Source organism: Aquarana catesbeiana, linkage group LG10 (genome assembly GCF_042186555.1).
Source record: "Aquarana catesbeiana isolate 2022-GZ linkage group LG10, ASM4218655v1, whole genome shotgun sequence".
In the NCBI taxonomy this organism is placed as follows: Eukaryota; Metazoa; Chordata; class Amphibia; order Anura; family Ranidae; genus Aquarana; species Aquarana catesbeiana.
In genome coordinates, this window is record NC_133333.1 from 81,453,613 (window position 1) to 81,479,091 (window position 25,479).

The 25,479-nt window shown below is 37.8% G+C and overlaps 1 protein-coding gene across 13 annotated transcripts in view; it reads left to right on the plus strand.

Annotated features, from left to right (window-relative positions):
• LOC141110752 (uncharacterized) overlaps window positions 1-25,479 on the plus strand; it is a 263,647-nt gene that overhangs the window by 193,545 nt on the left and 44,623 nt on the right. For all 13 annotated transcript variants that reach the window (XM_073602320.1, XM_073602329.1, XM_073602321.1 and 10 more), the window contains 27 exons: window positions 725-830; window positions 1,892-1,911; window positions 3,639-3,659; window positions 4,130-4,232; window positions 4,596-4,648; window positions 4,753-4,858; window positions 5,916-6,011; window positions 6,492-6,529; window positions 6,965-6,997; window positions 9,295-9,406; window positions 9,856-9,954; window positions 11,004-11,026; window positions 11,878-11,983; window positions 13,045-13,064; window positions 14,793-14,813; window positions 15,284-15,386; window positions 15,748-15,800; window positions 15,905-16,010; window positions 17,069-17,164; window positions 17,645-17,682; window positions 18,118-18,150; window positions 20,448-20,559; window positions 21,009-21,107; window positions 22,162-22,184; window positions 23,014-23,119; window positions 24,181-24,200; window positions 25,136-25,156. In XM_073602320.1, coding sequence (XP_073458421.1) covers window positions 725-830; window positions 1,892-1,911; window positions 3,639-3,659; window positions 4,130-4,232; window positions 4,596-4,648; window positions 4,753-4,858; window positions 5,916-6,011; window positions 6,492-6,529; window positions 6,965-6,997; window positions 9,295-9,406; window positions 9,856-9,954; window positions 11,004-11,026; window positions 11,878-11,983; window positions 13,045-13,064; window positions 14,793-14,813; window positions 15,284-15,386; window positions 15,748-15,800; window positions 15,905-16,010; window positions 17,069-17,164; window positions 17,645-17,682; window positions 18,118-18,150; window positions 20,448-20,559; window positions 21,009-21,107; window positions 22,162-22,184; window positions 23,014-23,119; window positions 24,181-24,200; window positions 25,136-25,156 — 1,767 coding nt within the window. The remainder of the gene's footprint in view (window positions 1-724; window positions 831-1,891; window positions 1,912-3,638; window positions 3,660-4,129; window positions 4,233-4,595; window positions 4,649-4,752; window positions 4,859-5,915; window positions 6,012-6,491; window positions 6,530-6,964; window positions 6,998-9,294; window positions 9,407-9,855; window positions 9,955-11,003; window positions 11,027-11,877; window positions 11,984-13,044; window positions 13,065-14,792; window positions 14,814-15,283; window positions 15,387-15,747; window positions 15,801-15,904; window positions 16,011-17,068; window positions 17,165-17,644; window positions 17,683-18,117; window positions 18,151-20,447; window positions 20,560-21,008; window positions 21,108-22,161; window positions 22,185-23,013; window positions 23,120-24,180; window positions 24,201-25,135; window positions 25,157-25,479) is intronic.

Genomic DNA, 25,479 nt, shown 5'->3' on the forward strand with positions numbered 1-25,479 from the left:
CTGGCACAACCTTTCCATATGGCCATTGTAAAGCTTAAAATGGGTGTCATTCTAACTTTAATATATTATTCCTAATACTGTAGAAAATATATGAATAATTAGCACCCATCAATGTGATCATGATTCTCTAGTAATGGACCAAGTAGTGAGGTGATTTCAGGAACTTGGGAGAGAATATCTGAACACCAGAGCCCCCCCCCCCCCCCAAAAAAAAAAAAGAAATTCAGCCAAAATTATTCATCTATTACTAGAATATCATTTTTGGGTAGACTGCTCATTTAATTTATGTCTTTCAGTGGGGGAGGGGTTTCAAATTCACATTGTAATTATCCTTGAAAAGCGGATATTACTTTGCCAAAAATGTATTGGAATATTCACAAACATTCCTAATATTGTGAATACATGTGTGTTGGTGAAGAGGGTGCTCAGTAGTGTTTCCATTGTACTAGTTAATAGTTCCCCTATGCACATGATGGCCGAGTAGTGATGTGCTTTCAGTGCCATATATTATGTTGTTTTGTATTGTACATGTATTAACTGTTATAGGGCCTCCATGTTGCACCTCCATAGTGTTTTTAATAGCATTAAAAATACATTTTAAATGTTTTCATCACAAGCTTTGACATTAGATTAGACGTTTCCTAAGCACGCCTAGTGGTGATAATTGTACCCCATAACATGTCCCTATGACCACTGAAATTGTATAACTCTCTCTATATTGTAGCCAATATGTAAATACGTAACCTGCGCTCCTGAACCCACATGTGAAGAAAATGAGTATAAGATTCAAAGTCTAACTGAAGACCCTTGCTGCGCGTCATTCCACTGCAGTAAGTGCTGACCTTCATTATCTTATTTTGTTGCATTCTTTACCTTTAATGAAAAGCTTTGTATTAGAAAACACACGCTACAGCAAGTAGACAGAAATAACAAAGTAATAGAGTGCAAAAAAGTATTTGAAGATCAAGGGAAGTACAGAAGAACACTGATTTCCTTAATATTCTCTTTTAAGATTATCTAGCTGAATTTGTCTTTTAACAAATTCTACAAACTTTTTGTTATAATCACATTTTATAAATTATGCCCTGAGGGGCATACAAAGGAAATCTCACTTTATTGTAATTAGAAAGAAAATTAGAGGATATCGAGGAAGGAAAAAATAAATAAAAAATCTGACATATTCCTGCACATCCATTGTTGATGCTTCACAAGCCCGTGATAATCTGATGCTGGTTTGCATATATAGCATATCTGTTATTATAGTCACATTAACTAGTAAATTCAAAGAGACATTGCAAATTTATGGAAAGGGAAAATGCTGCACATATTCATTTAAAATACAAGATTTTTCTGTAATTATATTAGATCAAGGAAAAAATGTTTAAAGAAAGCAATCATAATTACAGTATTATTACAATTTAGGGTAGTCATGGATATTTCCTCTCTTTCTGAAATGTGTGGAATGATAGTTTATTATTCACACATTTTGCAGGAATTGTGTACAGTGACTATGCTGTTTTGTTTTTTATAAACAGTGCTGTATGCGGCCAGTGTTAGTCCTTGGTTGTAAAATGAACTCTGTCCAGGTGATGATTTGCCATTTCTCCTCTAGATGAGGAAATAAATAAATGTAGTCCATGTGTCTATCCCATGAGGTCAATTCAATAAGGCAAAGCGCTGCACACCATAACATCTGAACGTCGCCATCATTTGACTTTTAATATTAAAATCTCATTGGTGTCTGTTGGTCATATTGAATTATTGAATAAACATGTTGTGTTGTTTGGATGTTGATATTTAACTTATGTTTATATAGAGTATGCTATACGCAGTTGTAAGTTTCTTGCTGAGATATAGATAGTAATACCATATTCCTCTTTTTATTTTTCAGTTCCTATACCAACAACTCCAGTAAGTACAAAAAAGGTCGAATGTGTAAAATCTGATTGTAGTATAAATCATAGGACTATCAGGCTGATTTTGTAGGTTCGGTTGAAATCTACAAATTGCAGCTATAGAGCTTTGAATGTCAAATATAATTATATTTAATCAAGCCCCACTGTATAACCACTGCAGACATCCTGACTGGTTAGAGTGTATAATTGAGTCTTGTTTTATTGAAATTTACATACATTTCAAACATATATGCCAAATGCTGTTGGTGCCTGTATAAAGCATTATTCAATGAGACTGTCCTGGCCCTTCTGTGCTGCTGGGCCCCATGGCACCTGCCTGACCTGCTATGGCTAAAAGATGATTGAATACAACTAATGATTGTACTTTGCACATCATCATTACTCTTTTCAAAGCTGAACTCCAGGCAAGCAGATAAACAAACAGATGAAATACGTACATGGGAGCTGTTTTAGCTGCTAAAGGATTTGTGTTTTTGTCCACGAATTCCTTAGATTTTCACAGCTCATCCACATAGCACAGTCATGACTGACAGGGCAGGATATCTGAATTCTATCTACAGCAGTTCCATAACACTCTCAGCTCTTGTTTAACCCAAAGCCTCAGACGGAACAGTGAAAAGAGAAACAGCCGGCTTGTCAGCTCAGCTCTCTGTCACATCTGCTCTCCTCCAGATTTAAAGTGAACCTGCGATGGAAAAATCCTTCAGTGATATTTGCTTTTGTTTAGGTGTTTTACCACCTATTATTTGTATCATATATCGTTGTAAGTTTTGTGCATACATGTGTTCTTTGTACTCTTCCCTGATTGCAAACATTTTAAATACTATTTCTGGTAAGCCTCTATGATTCCTGGTGACGGTCCTGGCACTGATTCCAATCCTTTGTGCACGTTTGGTCTCCCTGTGGTCCATTCACCTACCAGGTTGCTTGGTCTAAACAACCCCTCCGCATGCTCAGGAGACACCTGTTCATCATCGTTTATGCACCATCATCACAGTTTTTTTTTTTTTCTCACTTATTATGACATGGACTTTATATTTAATACTATTTTGTGATGTTTTTTCACCTACCATTGGATTTAGTGAATGTATTTAAGTTTTGTTTACCAATCACATTCCCTTCACGTAAGCGCTTTTTGGTTCACACTGAAATGTTTGCTTTGTAATCACTCAATATTTTAGAGTGTTCATTATTTAGATTCATTTTATTTATTCCTTATTTACGGAGTTTATAGCGCTACACTTTTTGAATTTTTTTAATGTTAGTTTATTCCTGAGTCTACAGGTGTGTCGGCTGCTGTTTACTTCCTTTAGCGCAGCGCTGTACTCAACTTTTGCATACCAATCTATCAAACATTTTAAATCAAAAATTGAATATATCCAAAAATACATTTTAGAAACTGTCACATAACTGTAGGTATCATAAAGTTTCAGTGCATATCAAAAGCCAAAAAGTGAATGTGTTCAGCAAAAGACAAATTTCCTGGTACTAATAAACAGGCGTTCCCCAACACCACCACCAAAGTGCAATCCTGTATGACTCTGCCTAATCTACTTATACAGAGGCTGAAATATTGGGAAGCACTGGCACCTATCTGTGGTGTGTACTGGTATACGCTGGCATTGCAATAGGTTTTAATCCATTTGCTTTTTGCAACAGGGGTTTAATATTGCCATGCAATAAATAAACTGTGTATCAATATTTATTTACTCTTTTTTACAGCCTCCCTCTTCTACTGCAACGGTAAGTTTCTTTTTTTAATTTTCTGATGACCAAATTGATAGGATAGCATATAAAATAATCAGTGTAAGATCAGTAGTATTCCTCATTGAGATCTTAGTGTAAATGTAGATTAGTTAGAGTAAGGCTTTAGGGGTTAGGAGGTTTAAGCACAGGTGTGCCCTTAAGAAAACTAACAACTAGTCAACCCTCTGTAGCCTTCTAAAACCTTCTGCCTCCCCTGTTTACTGACCTCAATAGCACAGCTGCAGCCTCTTTTAGTGTTTTAAATCCCTTAATCCTCTGCAGTATCGGCCGTGCCTGTACAGAGAACCCTCATAGATTTATATGGCATATCACATTATATTTATAACCTCTATGGTACCAAAACCCCTTTCCAACCTGAGATTAAAATGTTCTCCTATCTCTAAGATGTTGTGTATATTGACTGCCAAATGATAGTGGTCTGATTTTGTAAATCTTACTTCCTACAGCCTTGTGAAAGCAGCGGATGCCAACCAGCAGACTGTAAAGATGGAGAAAGAGTAGTAGAGGTGCCAAACACAGAGAATTCTTGCTGTCCCTCATACATTTGTAGTAAGTACATTGCTAGACGTACATTGCTCTTCAGCAGATTTAGCCTAAACTTACACCGTTCACCCCCCCCCCCCCCCCCCATGTGTAAAGTGAAGGTGTGGATTTTTGTCAGTCATGGCACAGCTGGATAAAAGGGGGTAGGACATAGTGGAAAGATGGCCAGGTTTCCTGTCAATAGGACTTCAGTAGCTGAAAATTAAACAGCAGTGTGTATTTTATTTGTGCTAAGGAATCTAACTTCACAGATCTGTAGGATATTTTTGCAGCAGTGCTCATATGAAAGACACATTCCAGAACATTCATCTGGTGATATTAGTAGTAGTATAGCTTCCTGTTTACTGAAAAATGTATAATTTTCAACAGTACCTCCACCTCCACCACCAACTACTCCATCAGTGGTATCAACTACACCTGTTGTAAGTACCATTATGACTTAAGTAATATCTCATCTACTTATATTAGGAGAAATGATAACAATAATGTGTGCCAACCAACATTTTATTCTTTGTATCTTTTCCAGCCCATATGTCACGGTATCACATGCACTGTGCCTGTGTGCTTACGGAATGGAGAAAGAGCAGTCCAGGTTCCCACCTCTGACCTTTGCTGTCCAGCATATGAATGTCGTAAGTGTAATTGTGGACTATTTTTATAGCAGATTAGAAAGAAACAAATGATTTAAAGTTTTTGAGTTATTCAGATTTCAAAACACGTTTTTCTTATCTACTTTTAATATTTAAATATAATCTTTATATTTAAAATTCAAAGTCCAGTCCAGAATGCACTAATGATACTAGCGTCATGGAGCACTATGAGAAAGAGCAGAGCAGAAGGTGTTTGCCTTCAGATACCTTCTCTTTGATGCAAACTCAATAGTGACCTAATCTGATCAAATGCAGCCACTGTGCCCATCAAATGCAGCCACTGTGCCTATCAAATGCAGCCACTGTGCCCCATCAAATGCAGCCTCACTGTGATGCCCCCACCCACTCGCTGCCTGACTGGCACTTATCCCATCTTGGTCGCGGGTCAGGCAGCGGGTGACGGCGACAAGCTGTGGGACGGGCAGCGGAACAGGCGGTGGTTCCTGTGTCCTCTATGCTTCCCATGTATCTCTTCTTCCCTTCTGCTAAGCGTCCAATAGGATCGCCTGTGCCTTTAGCCAATCAGGTGATGGGTATTGGACCCGCACTTCCTGATTGGTGCAGAGGCGGTTCAGTGTTAGAAAAGCAAATATTAATTTGCCTTTCTAACACATCTGGGTTGGCTCCGAGTGCAATGCTGTGTGCTCCGAGTCCACCTTTTTTAAAGCCTAAGGCTCTAATCAGGTGCTTCGAAAAACACCCCTGCCAGTGTAATTCAGGCACCCGGGGGCTGAAAAGGGGCCGGATGCCTGAATAGGGGGTGGCCACAGTGGCCATGGATAGATCCATGTTATGCATGAATCTATCCATGATACATATAGAGGGGTGGCGTGATAGAGGGGGCGGCACCTGTGTGCGCTTAATGACAGGCCGCCCGTGTTCACCAGACTCATCAAGCAAAGGGAACATTCAGTTTGGCCATTTCAATGATGTATCCTTCTGTATGTAGTGAAGGTAAATCTCCATGACTTTGTTTTGCCTACACACTCCAAAAAGGTCGTTTGAAAAAATTGGAATAAATATGTTTTTTGTTTTACAGAGTGTGATCCATGCCCAGCAGCTCCCTATTGTGGTGACATGCAGCCAATTTTGAACTTCAACCTGGCTACAGAGTGTTGTCCAATATATCAATGTCGTAAGTAATTATACACATGTTTTCCATGCTTAAAGTGGTAGTAAACTCTCTGCATTTATTTTTACCTACAGGTTAGCTTATTATTTAAATTTTTTTTTTTCATTGAGAATTTACATCACTTTAAGATCTGCCAAACAGAACCCTGAATTTAAACTCAATCATCATCATGGTAAAAATATCTTACAATAACATGGCCAAAAAAGAACAGCTTTTTTTGCATCCATGTTTACCATATCATACCTCCTCTGATAATTGCAGAAAATCATCAGAAAATAATACATTACAAACCTCCCTACACAGCTGGGTGTCAACATGATTTACTTTGGGGGTTAACAGTTTTCTGTTAGCTGCTCTCATAATGCAGGGAAAACACAAATTGGTCATGTACTGTAGTTTGAGCATGTCTGCACCTTAATATAGTGTGGTGCTGTGATTCTGTAAGAATATCTAGAGCTGATATTTTGTCTCTTTACATTTTAGCAATACCAACAACACCACAGCCACCTCCACCCGAGACTGTAAGTCATTACTCAATATTCTGCCAACATGAAGCATCATTTTCAATTTGCTATTTTTATTATATTTTTTCCTTTAAATCATTATAAAGTATATTTTTCCTTTGTTGTTGTTGACGCTATTGCTATTATTATTATAATATCACCCAAATTATATTTCATTATATTCTCTAAATATGCTTGCCTACCATCTACATTTCTGGATGGCTACAATATTGAGACAAGAAAAGAGATGATAAACAGAGCATGTAAATGCAATGAGTAAATTTGACTGAAAGTTATGAATAAAGAACTAAAAATCATGCACAATAATACTTTAAAACTGGACATTTGATATTTAATACAAAATGTGTCTGTTGTCACAACACTGACAAAATACGACTGCATTTTAACAGAATTTTAGCTTCATTTGACATTTTTCATTCTGTTCATTCATAGACCACACCCACTCCACCTCCACCACCACCTCCCGTAAGTTATGCAAGTTTTTATCTTTATAATGTATATATAATTTTGTTAATGTGCTAAGGAAGCAGTGTGGACTCCAGAACTCAGGTAAAGTCAAGAATATACATTGAGATAAATACATAGGCTGGCCTTGATGAACTTTCTCAGAAAATGCTATTTGCCTGTTATCCCTGTTTATCCCATGGAGCTTTACCCAGTCACTGGCACAACTTCTTACTTTGTGCTTTGTTTGATGCATTTAGGTTCCAGTGACTTGGAAAGTATTGAATAGGTCAGCAATACCAGCCTGTATACTGTATATTTCAATGTATACTCTGTACTCTAGAAACTGTGCCCCCCCCCCCCGAAAAAAAAAAAAATGCCAGCAAAGGCAAAGTAAAACTATAAGCAAAACATTTGTTTTTATTTTGGATACAGTACGTGAGGGTTTTTACCCATGTCAGGGTTTTTTGGGGTTTTTTTTAGACTTGTGTCCCCTTGCAGAGATTTACCTTCACTTCTTATCCAAAACAAGAACTGAGAGTAAATCCCTGCAAATTAAAAGAATCCCCTTGAGGACCCCAGGTAACCAGGACTAGTATCCCCATTGGAAGATTTCCCCTCTATTACTATTAGGAAGAGCCCAAAGTTTGGAATTTTCTTTTACTTTCATTTTCAATGATAATGGTAAACAGGACAAATATAGAGGGTGAATCTCTAAAAGGGGTTACAGACAGAAATAAAAAATGACAGGTGTCCACTCTGTCCAAAAATATAGGAAATATTTTGCCTTTAGCCATACTGTAAAGTGATTCCAAACCTTTTATTTTTTAAATAATAAACATGTTATACTTACCTGCTCTATGCAATGGATTTGCACAGAGCAGCCCCGCTCCTCCTTTTGTGGGGTCCCATGCCAGCCATACTGGCTTTTCCTCTTGAGCGAGTGCCCCCAAAGCATGCCAATTGCTATGGAGACACTCATGCAGGATTGATCCAGAGCCACCCTACCTGTCAATAGACACAGAAAGCGTGGCTCCACACCCAGATCCCAAATTACAGGATGTGACTGACAGCAAAAGGAGACAATGGCACCCACTGCTGCCTCCCTGTCCTATGAAATGAGAGAACATGGAGAGAGCTGCTGCTTTCGGGCACAACAATTGATGGAGATCAGACTCAGATAAGTATTTAGAGAGAGCTGGGAGGAAGGATTTTCACCTTAAAGTGGTTGTAAACCCTTACATATATCCAGTGAAGTGACTGGTCTCAGGTGATACACAGAGATGAAAAAAATCCTCCTACATAAGTTGTACCTGTTTATCTGCTGTCTTCTCTTTCTCAGTGAGGACAGGTCTTAGAGCTGGAGGGAAGGAATACATCTCTCTTCACACAGCACATGGGAACAGAGCTGAGGCTGTCAATCAGCTGGAACTCCCTCTACTGTCACCTTTTTTCTCTTGGTGTCAGGAAATCTTGTCAGAAGTGAATCATGCTGATAGCAGGGGAATGATGCAGCAGACAGAAATGACACTTAGTGCTCTTAATTGCGAGAAGAACACACCATAGAGAAATATTCTTAGTTCATATTTGATGTCTGAGGTTTACAACCACTTTAAAGCATAGAATGCATTAAGGTAATTAAAAAAAAAACTTAAACCTGTTGAGCTACTTTAATGCATGTAGGCTTCTGGTACCTAATACTTTTCTAATTACTGACATAGAGAGAGTGTGGGGGCTGTCATTTGATAAAACTGCAGGGCCTTGCCTACTCATATCAACAGATGTCTGGTGATCTGATAACTGTGGGGCAATAATCAATAAGCAAGAGGAGAGGTGTAGGAAGCACAGATCCGAAGAATGAATGAAGCAGAAGCAGGGAGATTCTTGCACTGTGTGTCTTCAGACAAAACTTCCTTACCTGAAAACAGAACAGTGAGCAGCACAGTAGTGACATCTTCAATTCTCACTCCAAAGCTCATGAAACTATCTAAAAGTCAGAGGCAGCAGTGCCTTAGATGAGCTCACATTGCAGATATAAAGCTTTTTCCTGGAGGAATTTAAGACAGATAACCTTTTTTGGGAGACTGCTTAAGTGCAAAAAAAAAATCATTTTTAGATGTTTCCCTATCAGATAACAAATGAGTTCAGGTCCACTTTAATAACTAATTCTTTTTTTTAAGCAACTGAAACTAGGTCAAAGAAATGAATACTTTTGGTTGGACTACCCTTTCAGTTAATACTAACACTTTTTCCTATATTTGATGATTTTACACATATGTGCAGACACTTACACATGATTGCATTTTTGTTTCCAAAAGCCGCCATGCTTGGATGTGCTCTGTCTTCCCGTGTCTTGTAAGAAGATGGGTGCAGAACCAGTGGTAGTTGAACCAACTTCTGCCACTCGCTGCTGTCCAGTTATTGAATGCCGTAAGTTGACTTGTACAAAGTAATTTATTGTTAGATAACACCGTTAAGAAGTATAAAAAAAAAAAATTTAAATGTTCATTTTACGCACAGTTTTCATTTGACTCTAAATCATGGCAGAGCTTTCTTAAAACAGAAGGTTATTTGCTTTTATCGCAAAATCACCATCATCCCCACCCCCAAAGAAAGTGTTTATTCCCATTTTAAGTGTAGTAAGTTGAGCCATACCAATTATTCTTTATGCAGCACGGCCAACTGTGCAATCATATACAGAAGTCATCCAAACTGCCTATCTCCATTTCAGGCTAGATAGCCGGCATCAAAGCCGTGTATGAGAGCCCTTGTCTGCATAACATATCTGACTGTATTTTACCTTTAATTTTGAAATTACAATTTCTTGTTCATTTAATACTTGCTTACTGTTGAAGGTGTTGTTTATACTTTACACGCAGAATGTCAAAATGAATGCAATATTCCCACATGCGATGATAACAGGCCACCACTGCTGCTTGGAGACCCTGAAACAAAGTGCTGTCCCGAGCATCAATGTCGTAAGTGTCTTTATAGCAGAAAAGTGAGGGAACTTTGCAGCAGACTTTGTCTAAGTGATATACTGTCTTTGCTATTATGAGTAATCATTCAGAATACAGCTTTATTTTTTTCCAATGCAGATTCTAATTTGGTAATTATTCTAAGCCGAAAAATATTAGTTACACCTTATTTGAGTATCAGTTTGTCACAGTGTAATAGACTTGCGAGTGTCAAGGCCTGTCCTAGCCAGTAAAGCATGTAATGCCTGTACTGCTGCAATAAGGGAGAATAAAATGAGCGGGTCCCAGCTGCCCCCCAAAGCTATGGATTATGTAGCAGTCACTTATTCTGCTACCTCTGCTGCTAAACCATTGCCACTGATATTTAAAAGTGATCATTGTGGCATTGTTGGTTGAAAAAACATCAGTTAACTGAATCAATAATAGTGTTTTTGATCATGTATTATAAGATGATAGACTGTATGTGTCTTACTGGAAACTATTCTATTCTGTCAGTTTAATATAAGTTAATGATTTGGGGATGGGGGATTGTTCTTTGGCATCTTTGCCTTGGGTTCTACTTGACTTTGTCTCAGAATGCTGGCAGATTGAAAGATACACTTCCTGTATTATTACTTCTTCTGCTCCAGCAGTGATATCTCAGCATTTCCAGTGGCAACCATTTTCTCTGGTTATAATTTTAACTTCTGAAAAAAGGAGTAGGCAGAGTTGAAGGTCAGAGTGGAAGCCAGGAGGTCCAGAGGGAAGATCTTTTGCCTTGATTGCCATAGGTCTAAATAAGCATGTTTAGGAGTGTGCAAGTTTAAAAAAAAGATATTCTGTCAGAAAGCTCATGCCTGCCCATCTGACCTCGGTCAGAAATATGTTGTGACCTTAATTCAACAAGAGAGCGCAAAGCAGCGTAACCCCCACAACAACAAATCAGACATTAGCTTCCTTAAACCAGATTACTGAAAAAATAAATTGTGATTGGTTATTGTGCTACTTTACAATTTGCTTGATATCATTTTCTAATGTTGATTTGTGTACTTTTTTTTTATCTTTTTCAGCACCTCCACCAACTCCACCTCCTGTAAGTTTTCACCTGTCACAAAACTTCATAGTCAAGTCCACCCAAGGATCATACTTCAGTTTTGGATGGATATCAGCCCTTATTTTCAGGGGGTCCTCCACTGGCAAGATATTCCCACCACAGTTTCTGGCACAACCTTTCCATATGGCCATTGTAAAGCTTAAAATGGGTGTCATTCTAACTTTAATATATTATTCCTAATACTGTAGAAAATATATGAATAATTAGCACCCATCAATGTGATCATGATTCTCTAGTAATGGACCAAGTAGTGAGGTGATTTCAGGAACTTGGGAGAGAATATCTGAACACCAGAGCCCCCCCCCCCCCCCCCAAAAAAAAAAAGAAATTCAGCCAAAATTATTCATCTATTACTAGAATATCATTTTTGGGTAGACTGCTCATTTAATTTATGTCTTTCAGTGGGGGAGGGGTTTCAAATTCACATTGTAATTATCCTTGAAAAGCGGATATTACTTTGCCAAAAATGTATTGGAATATTCACAAACATTCCTAATATTGTGAATACATGTGTGTTGGTGAAGAGGGTGCTCAGTAGTGTTTCCATTGTACTAGTTAATAGTTCCCCTATGCACATGATGGCCGAGTAGTGATGTGCTTTCAGTGCCATATATTATGTTGTTTTGTATTGTACATGTATTAACTGTTATAGGGCCTCCATGTTGCACCTCCATAGTGTTTTTAATAGCATTAAAAATACATTTTAAATGTTTTCATCACAAGCTTTGACATTAGATTAGACGTTTCCTAAGCACGCCTAGTGGTGATAATTGTACCCCATAACATGTCCCTATGACCACTGAAATTGTATAACTCTCTCTATATTGTAGCCAATATGTAAATACGTAACCTGCGCTCCTGAACCCACATGTGAAGAAAATGAGTATAAGATTCAAAGTCTAACTGAAGACCCTTGCTGCGCGTCATTCCACTGCAGTAAGTGCTGACCTTCATTATCTTATTTTGTTGCATTCTTTACCTTTAATGAAAAGCTTTGTATTAGAAAACACACGCTACAGCAAGTAGACAGAAATAACAAAGTAATAGAGTGCAAAAAAGTATTTGAAGATCAAGGGAAGTACAGAAGAACACTGATTTCCTTAATATTCTCTTTTAAGATTATCTAGCTGAATTTGTCTTTTAACAAATTCTACAAACTTTTTGTTATAATCACATTTTATAAATTATGCCCTGAGGGGCATACAAAGGAAATCTCACTTTATTGTAATTAGAAAGAAAATTAGAGGATATCGAGGAAGGAAAAAATAAATAAAAAATCTGACATATTCCTGCACATCCATTGTTGATGCTTCACAAGCCCGTGATAATCTGATGCTGGTTTGCATATATAGCATATCTGTTATTATAGTCACATTAACTAGTAAATTCAAAGAGACATTGCAAATTTATGGAAAGGGAAAATGCTGCACATATTCATTTAAAATACAAGATTTTTCTGTAATTATATTAGATCAAGGAAAAAATGTTTAAAGAAAGCAATCATAATTACAGTATTATTACAATTTAGGGTAGTCATGGATATTTCCTCTCTTTCTGAAATGTGTGGAATGATAGTTTATTATTCACACATTTTGCAGGAATTGTGTACAGTGACTATGCTGTTTTGTTTTTTATAAACAGTGCTGTATGCGGCCAGTGTTAGTCCTTGGTTGTAAAATGAACTCTGTCCAGGTGGTGATTTGCCATTTCTCCTCTAGATGAGGAAATAAATAAATGTAGTCCATGTGTCTATCCCATGAGGTCAATTCAATAAGGCAAAGCGCTGCACACCATAACATCTGAACGTCGCCATCATTTGACTTTTAATATTAAAATCTCATTGGTGTCTGTTGGTCATATTGAATTATTGAATAAACATGTTGTGTTGTTTGGATGTTGATATTTAACTTATGTTTATATAGAGTATGCTATACGCAGTTGTAAGTTTCTTGCTGAGATATAGATAGTAATACCATATTCCTCTTTTTATTTTTCAGTTCCTATACCAACAACTCCAGTAAGTACAAAAAAGGTCGAATGTGTAAAATCTGATTGTAGTATAAATCATAGGACTATCAGGCTGATTTTGTAGGTTCGGTTGAAATCTACAAATTGCAGCTATAGAGCTTTGAATGTCAAATATAATTATATTTAATCAAGCCCCACTGTATAACCACTGCAGACATCCTGACTGGTTAGAGTGTATAATTGAGTCTTGTTTTATTGAAATTTACATACATTTCAAACATATATGCCAAATGCTGTTGGTGCCTGTATAAAGCATTATTCAATGAGACTGTCCTGGCCCTTCTGTGCTGCTGGGCCCCATGGCACCTGCCTGACCTGCTATGGCTAAAAGATGATTGAATACAACTAATGATTGTACTTTGCACATCATCATTACTCTTTTCAAAGCTGAACTCCAGGCAAGCAGATAAACAAACAGATGAAATACGTACATGGGAGCTGTTTTAGCTGCTAAAGGATTTGTGTTTTTGTCCACGAATTCCTTAGATTTTCACAGCTCATCCACATAGCACAGTCATGACTGACAGGGCAGGATATCTGAATTCTATCTACAGCAGTTCCATAACACTCTCAGCTCTTGTTTAACCCAAAGCCTCAGACGGAACAGTGAAAAGAGAAACAGCCGGCTTGTCAGCTCAGCTCTCTGTCACATCTGCTCTCCTCCAGATTTAAAGTGAACCTGAGATGGAAAAATCCTTCAGTGATATTTGCTTTTGTTTAGGTGTTTTACCACCTATTATTTGTATCATATATCGTTGTAAGTTTTGTGCATACATGTGTTCTTTGTACTCTTCCCTGATTGCAAACATTTTAAATACTATTTCTGGTAAGCCTCTATGATTCCTGGTGACGGTCCTGGCACTGATTCCAATCCTTTGTGCACGTTTGGTCTCCCTGTGGTCCATTCACCTACCAGGTTGCTTGGTCTAAACAACCCCTCCGCATGCTCAGGAGACACCTGTTCATCATCGTTTATGCACCATCATCACAGTTTTTTTTTTTTTTCTCACTTATTATGACATGGACTTTATATTTAATACTATTTTGTGATGTTTTTTCACCTACCATTGGATTTAGTGAATGTATTTAAGTTTTGTTTACCAATCACATTCCCTTCACGTAAGCGCTTTTTGGTTCACACTGAAATGTTTGCTTTGTAATCACTCAATATTTTAGAGTGTTCATTATTTAGATTCATTTTATTTATTCCTTATTTACAGAGTTTATAGCGCTACACTTTTTGAATTTTTTTAATGTTAGTTTATTCCTGAGTCTACAGGTGTGTCGGCTGCTGTTTACTTCCTTTAGCGCAGCGCTGTACTCAACTTTTGCATACCAATCTATCAAACATTTTAAATCAAAAATTGAATATATCCAAAAATACATTTTAGAAACTGTCACATAACTGTAGGTATCATAAAGTTTCAGTGCATATCAAAAGCCAAAAAGTGAATGTGTTCAGCAAAAGACAAATTTCCTGGTACTAATAAACAGGCGTTCCCCAACACCACCACCAAAGTGCAATCCTGTATGACTCTGCCTAATCTACTTATACAGAGGCTGAAATATTGGGAAGCACTGGCACCTATCTGTGGTGTGTACTGGTATACGCTGGCATTGCAATAGGTTTTAATCCATTTGCTTTTTGCAACAGGGGTTTAATATTGCCATGCAATAAATAAACTGTGTATCAATATTTATTTACTCTTTTTTACAGCCTCCCTCTTCTACTGCAACGGTAAGTTTCTTTTTTTAATTTTCTGATGACCAAATTGATAGGATAGCATATAAAATAATCAGTGTAAGATCAGTAGTATTCCTCATTGAGATCTTAGTGTAAATGTAGATTAGTTAGAGTAAGGCTTTAGGGGTTAGGAGGTTTAAGCACAGGTGTGCCCTTAAGAAAACTAACAACTAGTCAACCCTCTGTAGCCTTCTAAAACCTTCTGCCTCCCCTGTTTACTGACCTCAATAGCACAGCTGCAGCCTCTTTTAGTGTTTTAAATCCCTTAATCCTCTGCAGTATCGGCCGTGCCTGTACAGAGAACCCTCATAGATTTATATGGCATATCACATTATATTTATAACCTCTATGGTACCAAAACCCCTTTCCAACCTGAGATTAAAATGTTCTCCTATCTCTAAGATGTTGTGTATATTGACTGTCAAATGATAGTGGTCTGATTTTGTAAATCTTACTTCCTACAGCCTTGTGAAAGCAGCGGATGCCAACCAGCAGACTGTAAAGATGGAGAAAGAGTAGTAGAGGTGCCAAACACAGAGAATTCTTGCTGTCCCTCATACATTTGTAGTAAGTACATTGCTAGACGTACATTGCTCTTCAGCAGATTTAGCCTAAACTTACACCGTTCACCCCCCCCCCCCCCCCATGTGTAAAGTGAAGGTGTGGATTTTTGTCAGTCATGGCACAGCTGGATAAAAGGGGGTAGGACATAGTGGAAAGATGGCCAGGTTTCCTGTCAATAGGACTTCAGTAGCTGAAAATTAAACAGCAGTGTGTATTTTATTTGTGCTAAGGAATCTAACTTCACAGATCTGTAGGATATTTTTGCAGCAGTGCTCATATGAAAGACACATTCCAGAACATTCATCTGGTGATATTAGTAGTAGTATAGCTTCCTGTTTACTGAAAAATGTATAATTTTCAACAGTACCTCCACCTCCACCACCAACTACTCCATCAGTGGTATCAACTACACCTGTTGTAAGTACCATTATGACTTAAGTAATATCTCATCTACTTATATTAGGAGAAATGATAACAATAATGTGTGCCAACCAACATTTTATTCTTTGTATCTTTTCCAGCCCATATGTCACGGTATCACATGCACTGTGCCTGTGTGCTTACGGAATGGAGAAAGAGCAGTCCAGGTTCCCACCTCTGACCTTTGCTGTCCAGCATATGAATGTCGTAAGTGTAATTGTGGACTATTTTTATAGCAGATTAGAAAGAAACAAATGATTTAAAGTTTTTGAGTTATTCAGATTTCAAAACACGTTTTTCTTATCTACTTTTAATATTTAAATATAATCTTTATATTTAAAATTCAAAGTCCAGTCCAGAATGCACTAATGATACTAGCGTCATGGAGCACTATGAGAAAGAGCAGAGCAGAAGGTGTTTGCCTTCAGATACCTTCTCTTTGATGCAAACTCAATAGTGACCTAATCTGATCAAATGCAGCCACTGTGCCCATCAAATGCAGCCACTGTGCCTATCAAATGCAGCCACTGTGCCCCATCAAATGCAGCCTCACTGTGATGCCCCCACCCACTCGCTGCCTGACTGGCACTTATCCCATCTTGGTCGCGGGTCAGGCAGCGGGTGACGGCGACAAGCTGTGGGACGGGCAGCGGAACAGGCGGTGGTTCCTGTGTCCTCTATGCTTCCCATGTATCTCTTCTTCCCTTCTGCTAAGCGTCCAATAGGATCGCCTGTGCCTTTAGCCAATCAGGTGATGGGTATTGGACCCGCACTTCCTGATTGGTGCAGAGGCGGTTCAGTGTTAGAAAAGCAAATATTAATTTGCCTTTCTAACACATCTGGGTTGGCTCCGAGTGCAATGCTGTGTGCTCCGAGTCCACCTTTTTTAAAGCCTAAGGCTCTAATCAGGTGCTTCGAAAAACACCCCTGCCAGTGTAATTCAGGCACCCGGGGGCTGAAAAGGGGCCGGATGCCTGAATAGGGGGTGGCCACAGTGGCCATGGATAGATCCATGTTATGCATGAATCTATCCATGATACATATAGAGGGGTGGCGTGATAGAGGGGGCGGCACCTGTGTGCGCTTAATGGACAGGCCGCCCGTGTTCACCAGACTCATCAAGCAAAGGGAACATTCAGTTTGGCCATTTCAATGATGTATCCTTCTGTATGTAGTGAAGGTAAATCTCCATGACTTTGTTTTGCCTACACACTCCAAAAAGGTCGTTTGAAAAAATTGGAATAAATATGTTTTTTGTTTTACAGAGTGTGATCCATGCCCAGCAGCTCCCTATTGTGGTGACATGCAGCCAATTTTGAACTTCAACCTGGCTACAGAGTGTTGTCCAATATATCAATGTCGTAAGTAATTATACACATGTTTTCCATGCTTAAAGTGGTAGTAAACTCTCTGCATTTATTTTTACCTACAGGTTAGCTTATTATTTAAATTTTTTTTTTTCATTGAGAATTTACATCACTTTAAGATCTGCCAAACAGAACCCTGAATTTAAACTCAATCATCATCATGGTAAAAATATCTTACAATAACATGGCCAAAAAAGAACAGCTTTTTTTGCATCCATGTTTACCATATCATACCTCCTCTGATAATTGCAGAAAATCATCAGAAAATAATACATTACAAACCTTCCTACACAGCTGGGTGTCAACATGATTTACTTTGGGGGTTAACAGTTTTCTGTTAGCTGCTCTCATAATGCAGGGAAAACACAAATTGGTCATGTACTGTAGTTTGAGCATGTCTGCACCTTAATATAGTGTGGTGCTGTGATTCTGTAAGAATATCTAGAGCTGATATTTTGTCTCTTTACATTTTAGCAATACCAACAACACCACAGCCACCTCCACCCGAGACTGTAAGTCATTATTCAATATTCTGCCAACATGAAGCATCATTTTCAATTTGCTATTTTTATTATATTTTTTCCTTTAAATCATTATAAAGTATATTTTTCCTTTGTTGTTGTTGACGCTATTGTTATTATTATTATAATATCACCCAAATTATATTTCATTATATTCTCTAAATATGCTTGCCTACCATCTACATTTCTGGATGGCTACAATATTGAGACAAGAAAAGAGATGATAAACAGAGCATGTAAATGCAATGAGTAAATTTGACTGAAAGTTATGAATAAAGAACTAAAAATCATGCACAATAATACTTTAAAACTGGACATTTGATATTTAATACAAAATGTGTCTGTTGTCACAACACTGACAAAATACGACTGCATTTTAACAGAATTTTAGCTTCATTTGACATTTTTCATTCTGTTCATTCATAGACCACACCCACTCCACCTCCACCACCACCTCCCGTAAGTTATGCAAGTTTTTATCTTTATAATGTATATATAATTTTGTTAATGTGCTAAGGAAGCAGTGTGGACTCCAGAACTCAGGTAAAGTCAAGAATATACATTGAGATAAATACATAGGCTGGCCTTGATGAACTTTCTCAGAAAATGCTATTTGCCTGTTATCCCTGTTTATCCCATGGAGCTTTACCCAGTCACTGGCACAACTTCTTACTTTGTGCTTTGTTTGATGCATTTAGGTTCCAGTGACTTGGAAAGTATTGAATAGGTCAGCAATACCAGCCTGTATACTGTATATTTCAATGTATACTCTGTACTCTAGAAACTGTGCCCCCCCCCCCCGAAAAAAAAAAAAATGCCAGCAAAGGCAAAGTAAAACTATAAGCAAAACATTTGTTTTTATTTTGGATACAGTACGTGAGGGTTTTTACCCATGTCAGGGTTTTTTGGGGTTTTTTTTAGACTTGTGTCCCCTTGCAGAGATTTACCTTCACTTCTTATCCAAAACAAGAACTGAGAGTAAATCCCTGCAAATTAAAAGAATCCCCTTGAGGACCCCAGGTAACCAGGACTAGTATCCCCATTGGAAGATTTCCCCTCTATTACTATTAGGAAGAGCCCAAAGTTTGGAATTTTCTTTTACTTTCATTTTCAATGATAATGGTAAACAGGACAAATATAGAGGGTGAATCTCTAAAAGGGGTTACAGACAGAAATAAAAAATGACAGGTGTCCACTCTGTCCAAAAATATAGGAAATATTTTGCCTTTAGCCATACTGTAAAGTGATTCCAAACCTTTTATTTTTTAAATAATAAACATGTTATACTTACCTGCTCTATGCAATGGATTTGCACAGAGCAGCCCCGCTCCTCCTTTTGTGGGGTCCCATGCCAGCCATACTGGCTTTTCCTCTTGAGCGAGTGCCCCCAAAGCATGCCAATTGCTATGGAGACACTCATGCAGGATTGATCCAGAGCCACCCTACCTGTCAATAGACACAGAAAGCGTGGCTCCACACCCAGATCCCAAATTACAGGATGTGACTGACAGCAAAAGGAGACAATGGCACCCACTGCTGCCTCCCTGTCCTATGAAATGAGAGAACATGGAGAGAGCTGCTGCTTTCGGGCACAACAATTGATGGAGATCAGACTCAGATAAGTATTTAGAGAGAGCTGGGAGGAAGGATTTTCACCTTAAAGTGGTTGTAAACCCTTACATATATCCAGTGAAGTGACTGGTCTCAGGTGATACACAGAGATGAAAAAAATCCTCCTACATAAGTTGTACCTGTTTATCTGCTGTCTTCTCTTTCTCAGTGAGGACAGGTCTTAGAGCTGGAGGGAAGGAATACATCTCTCTTCACACAGCACATGGGAACAGAGCTGAGGCTGTCAATCAGCTGGAACTCCCTCTACTGTCACCTTTTTTCTCTTGGTGTCAGGAAATCTTGTCAGAAGTGAATCATGCTGATAGCAGGGGAATGATGCAGCAGACAGAAATGACACTTAGTGCTCTTAATTGCGAGAAGAACACACCATAGAGAAATATTCTTAGTTCATATTTGATGTCTGAGGTTTACAACCACTTTAAAGCATAGAATGCATTAAGGTAATTAAAAAAAAAACTTAAACCTGTTGAGCTACTTTAATGCATGTAGGCTTCTGGTACCTAATACTTTTCTAATTACTGACATAGAGAGAGTGTGGGGGCTGTCATTTGATAAAACTGCAGGGCCTTGCCTACTCATATCAACAGATGTCTGGTGATCTGATAACTGTGGGGCAATAATCAATAAGCAAGAGGAGAGGTGTAGGAAGCACAGATCCGAAGAATGAATGAAGCAGAAGCAGGGAGATTCTTGCACTGTGTGTCTTCAGACAAAACTTCCTTACCTGAAAACAGAACAGTGAGCAGCACAGTAGTGACATCTTCAATTCTCACTCCAAAGCTCATGAAACTATCTAAAAGTCAGAGGCAGCAGTGCCTTAGATGAGCTCACATTGCAGATATAAAGCTTTTTCCTGGAGGAATTTAAGACAGATAACCTTTTTTGGGAGACTGCGTAAGTGCAAAAAAAAAATCATTTTTAGATGTTTCCCTATCAGATAACAAATGAGTTCAGGTCCACTTTAATAACTAATTCTTTTTTTTAAGCAACTGAAACTAGGTCAAAGAAATGAATACTTTTGGTTGGACTACCCTTTCAGTTAATACTAACACTTTTTCCTATATTTGATGATTTTACACATATGTGCAGACACTTACACATGATTGCATTTTTGTTTCCAAAAGCCGCCATGCTTGGATGTGCTCTGTCTTCCCGTGTCTTGTAAGAAGATGGGTGCAGAACCAGTGGTAGTTGAACCAACTTCTGCCACTCGCTGCTGTCCAGTTATTGAATGCCGTAAGTTGACTTGTACAAAGTAATTTATTGTTAGATAACACCGTTAAGAAGTATAAAAAAAAAAAATTTAAATGTTCATTTTACGCACAGTTTTCATTTGACTCTAAATCATGGCAGAGCTTTCTTAAAACAGAAGGTTATTTGCTTTTATCGCAAAATCACCATCATCCCCACCCCCAAAGAAAGTGTTTATTCCCATTTTAAGTGTAGTAAGTTGAGCCATACCAATTATTCTTTATGCAGCACGGCCAACTGTGCAATCATATACAGAAGTCATCCAAACTGCCTATCTCCATTTCAGGCTAGATAGCCGGCATCAAAGCCGTGTATGAGAGCCCTTGTCTGCATAACATATCTGACTGTATTTTACCTTTAATTTTGAAATTACAATTTCTTGTTCATTTAATACTTGCTTACTGTTGAAGGTGTTGTTTATACTTTACACGCAGAATGTCAAAATGAATGCAATATTCCCACATGCGATGATAACAGGCCACCACTGCTGCTTGGAGACCCTGAAACAAAGTGCTGTCCCGAGCATCAATGTCGTAAGTGTCTTTATAGCAGAAAAGTGAGGGAACTTTGCAGCAGATTTTGTCTAAGTGATATACTGTCTTTGCTATTATGAGTAATCATTCAGAATACAGCTTTATTTTTTTCCAATGCAGATTCTAATTTGGTAATTATTCTAAGCCGAAAAATATTAGTTACACCTTATATGAGTATCAGTTTGTCACAGTGTAATAGACTTGCGAGTGTCAAGGCCTGTCCTAGCCAGTAAAGCATGTAATGCCTGTACTGCTGCAATAAGGGAGAATAAAATGAGCGGGTCCCAGCTGCCCCCCAAAGCTATGGATTATGTAGCAGTCACTTATTCTGCTACCTCTGCTGCTAAACCATTGCCACTGATATTTAAAAGTGATCATTGTGGCATTGTTGGTTGAAAAAACATCAGTTAACTGAATCAATAATAGTGTTTTTGATCATGTATTATAAGATGATAGACTGTATGTGTCTTACTGGAAACTATTCTATTCTGTCAGTTTAATATACTGTAAGTTAATGATTTGGGGATGGGGGATTGTTCTTTGGCATCTTTGCCTTGGGTTCTACTTGACTTTGTCTCAGAATGCTGGCAGATTGAAAGATACACTTCCTGTATTATTACTTCTTCTGCTCCAGCAGTGATATCTCAGCATTTCCAGTGGCAACCATTTTCTCTGGTTATAATTTTAACTTCTGAAAAAAGGAGTAGGCAGAGTTGAAGGTCAGAGTGGAAGCCAGGAGGTCCAGAGGGAAGATCTTTTGCCTTGATTGCCATAGGTCTAAATAAGCATGTTTAGGAGTGTGCAAGTTTAAAAAAAAGATCTTCTGTCAGAAAGCTCATGCCTGCCCATCTGACCTCGGTCAGAAATATGTTGTGACCTTAATTCAACAAGAGAGCGCAAAGCAGCGTAACCCCCACAACAACAAATCAGACATTAGCTTCCTTAAACCAGATTACTGAAAAAATAAATTGTGATTGGTTATTGTGCTACTTTACAATTTGCTTGATATCATTTTCTAATGTTGATTTGTGTACTTTTTTTTTATCTTTTTCAGCACCTCCACCAACTCCACCTCCTGTAAGTTTTCACCTGTCACAAAACTTCATAGTCAAGTCCACCCAAGGATCATACTTCAGTTTTGGATGGATATCAGCCCTTATTTTCAGGGGGTCCTCCACTGGCAAGATATTCCCACCACAGTTTCTGGCACAACCTTTCCATATGGCCATTGTAAAGCTTAAAATGGGTGTCATTCTAACTTTACTATATTATTCCTAATACTGTAGAAAATATATGAATAATTAGCACCCATCAATGTGATCATGATTCTCTAGTAATGGACCAAGTAGTGAGGTGATTTCAGGAACTTGGGAGAGAATATCTGAACACCAGAGACCCCCCCCCCAAAAAAAAAGAAATTCAGCCAAAATTATTCATCTATTACTAGAATATCATTTTTGGGTAGACTTCTCATTTAATTTATGTCTTTCAGTGGGGGAGGGGTTTCAAATTCACATTGTAATTATCCTTGAAATGCGGATATTACTTTGCCAAAAATGTATTGGAATATTCACAAACATTCCTAATATTGTGAATACATGTGTGTTGGTGAAGAGGGTGCTCAGTAGTGTTTCCATTGTACTAGTTAATAGTTCCCCTATGCACATGATGGCCGAGTAGTGATGTGCTTTCAGTGCCATATATTATGTTGTTTTGTATTGTACATGTATTAACTGTTATAGGGCCTCCATGTTGCACCTCCATAGTGTTTTTAATAGCATAAATGTTTTCATCACAAGCTTTGACATTAGATTAGACGTTTCCTAAGCACGCCTAGTGGTGATAATTGTACCCCATAACATGTCCCTATGACCACTGAAATTGTATAACTCTCTCTATATTGTAGCCAATATGTAAATACGTAACCTGCGCTCCTGAACCCACATGTGAAGAAAATGAGTATAAGATTCAAAGTCTAACTGAAGACCCTTGCTGCGCGTCATTCCACTGCAGTAAGTGCTGACCTTCATTATCTTATTTTGTTGCATTCTTTACCTTTAATGAAAAGCTTTGTATTAGAAAACACACGCTACAGCAAGTAGACAGAAATAACAAAGTAATAGAGTGCAAAAAAGTATTTGAAGATCAAGGGAAGTACAGAAGAACACTGATTTCCTTAATATTCTCTTTTAAGATTATCTAGCTGAATTTGTCTTTTAACAAATTCTACAAACTTTTTGTTATAATCACATTTTATAAAATATGCCCTGAGGGGCATACAAAGGAAATCTCACTTTATTGTAATTAGAAAGAAAATTAGAGGATATCAAGGAAGGAAAAAATAAATAAAAAATCTGACATATTCCTGCACATCCATTGTTGATGCTTCACAAGCCCGTGATAATCTGATTCTGGTTTGCACATATAGCATATCTGTTATTATAGTCACATTAACTAGTAAATTCAAAGAGACATTGCAAATTTATGGAAAGGGAAAATGCTGCACATATTCATTTAAAATACAAGATTTTTCTGTAATTATATTAGATCAAGGAAAAAATGTTTAAAGAAAGCAATCATAATTACAGTATTATTACAATTTAGGGTAGTCATGGATATTTCCTCTCTTTCTGAAATGTGTGGAATGATAGTTTATTATTCACTCATTTTGCAGGAATTGTGTACAGTGACTATGCTGTTTTGTTTTTTATAAACAGTGCTGTATGCGGCCAGTGTTAGTCCTTGGTTGTAAAATGAACTCTGTCCAGGTGGTGATTTGCCATTTCTCCTCTAGATGAGGAAATAAATAAATGTAGTCCATGTGTCTATCCCATGAGGTCAGTTCAATAAGGCAAAGCGCTGCACACCATAACATCTGAACGTCGCCATCATTTGACTTTTAATATTAAAATCTCATTGGTGTCTGTTGGTCATATTGAATTATTGAATAAACATGTTGTGTTGTTTGGATGTTGATATTTAACTTATGTTTATATAGAGTATGCTATACGCAGTTGTAAGTTTCTTGCTGAGATATAGATAGTAATACCATATTCCTCTTTTTATTTTTCAGTTCCTATACCAACAACTCCAGTAAGTACAAAAAGGTAGAATGTGTAAAATCTGATTGTAGTATAAATCATAGGACTATCAGGCTGATTTTGTAGGTTCGGTTGAAATCTACAAATTGCAGGTAGAGCTTTGAATGTCAAATATAATTATATTTAATCAAGCCCCACTGTATAACCACTGCAGACATCCTGACTGGTTAGAGTGTATAATTGAGTCTTGTTTTATTGAAATTTACATACATTTCAAACATATATGCCAAATGCTGTTGGTGCCTGTATAAAGCATTATTCAATGAGACTGTCCTGGCCCTTCTGTGCTGCTGGGCCCCATGGCACCTGCCTGACCTGCTATGGCTAAAAGATGATTGAATACAACTAATGATTGTACTTTGCAGATCATCATTACTCTTTTCAAAGCTGAACTCCAGGCAAGCAGATAAACAAACAGATGAAATACGTACATGGGAGCTGTTTTAGCTGCTAAAGGATTTGTGTTTTTGTCCACGAAGTCCTTCGATTTTCACAGCTCAGCCACATAGCACAGTCATGACATACATGTGTTCTTTGTACTCTTCCCTGATTGCAAACATTTTAAATCAAAAATTGAATATATCCAAAAATACATTTTAGAAACTGTCACATAACTGTAGGTATCATAAAGTTTCAGTGCATATCAAAAGCCAAAAAGTGAATGTGTTCAGCAAAAGACAAATTTCCTGGTACTAATAAACAGGCGTTCCCCAACACCACCACCAAAGTGCAATCCTGTATGACTCTGCCTAATCTACTTATACAGAGGCTGAAGTATTGGGAAGCACTGGCACCTATCTGTGGTGTGTACTGGTATACGCTGGCATTGCAATAGGTTTTAATCCATTTGCTTTTTGCAACAGGGGTTTAATATTGGCATTCAATAAATAAACTGTATATCAATATTTATTTACTCTTTTTTTACAGCCTCCCTCTTCTACTGCAACAGTAAGTTTCTTTTTTTTATTTCCTGATGACCAAATTGATAGGATAGCATATAAAATAATCAGTGTAAGATCAGTAGTATTCCTCATTGAGATCTTAGTGTAGATTAGTTAGAGTAAGGCTTTAGGGGTTAGGAGGTTTAAGCACAGGTGTGCCCTTAACAAAACTAACAACTAGTCAACCCTCTGTAGCCTTCTAAAACCTTCTGCCTCCCCTGTTTTCTGACCTCAATAGCACAGCTGCAGGCTCTTTTAGTGTTTTAAATCCCTTAATCCTCTGCAGTATTGGCCGTGCCTGTACAGAGAACCCTCATAGATTTATATGGC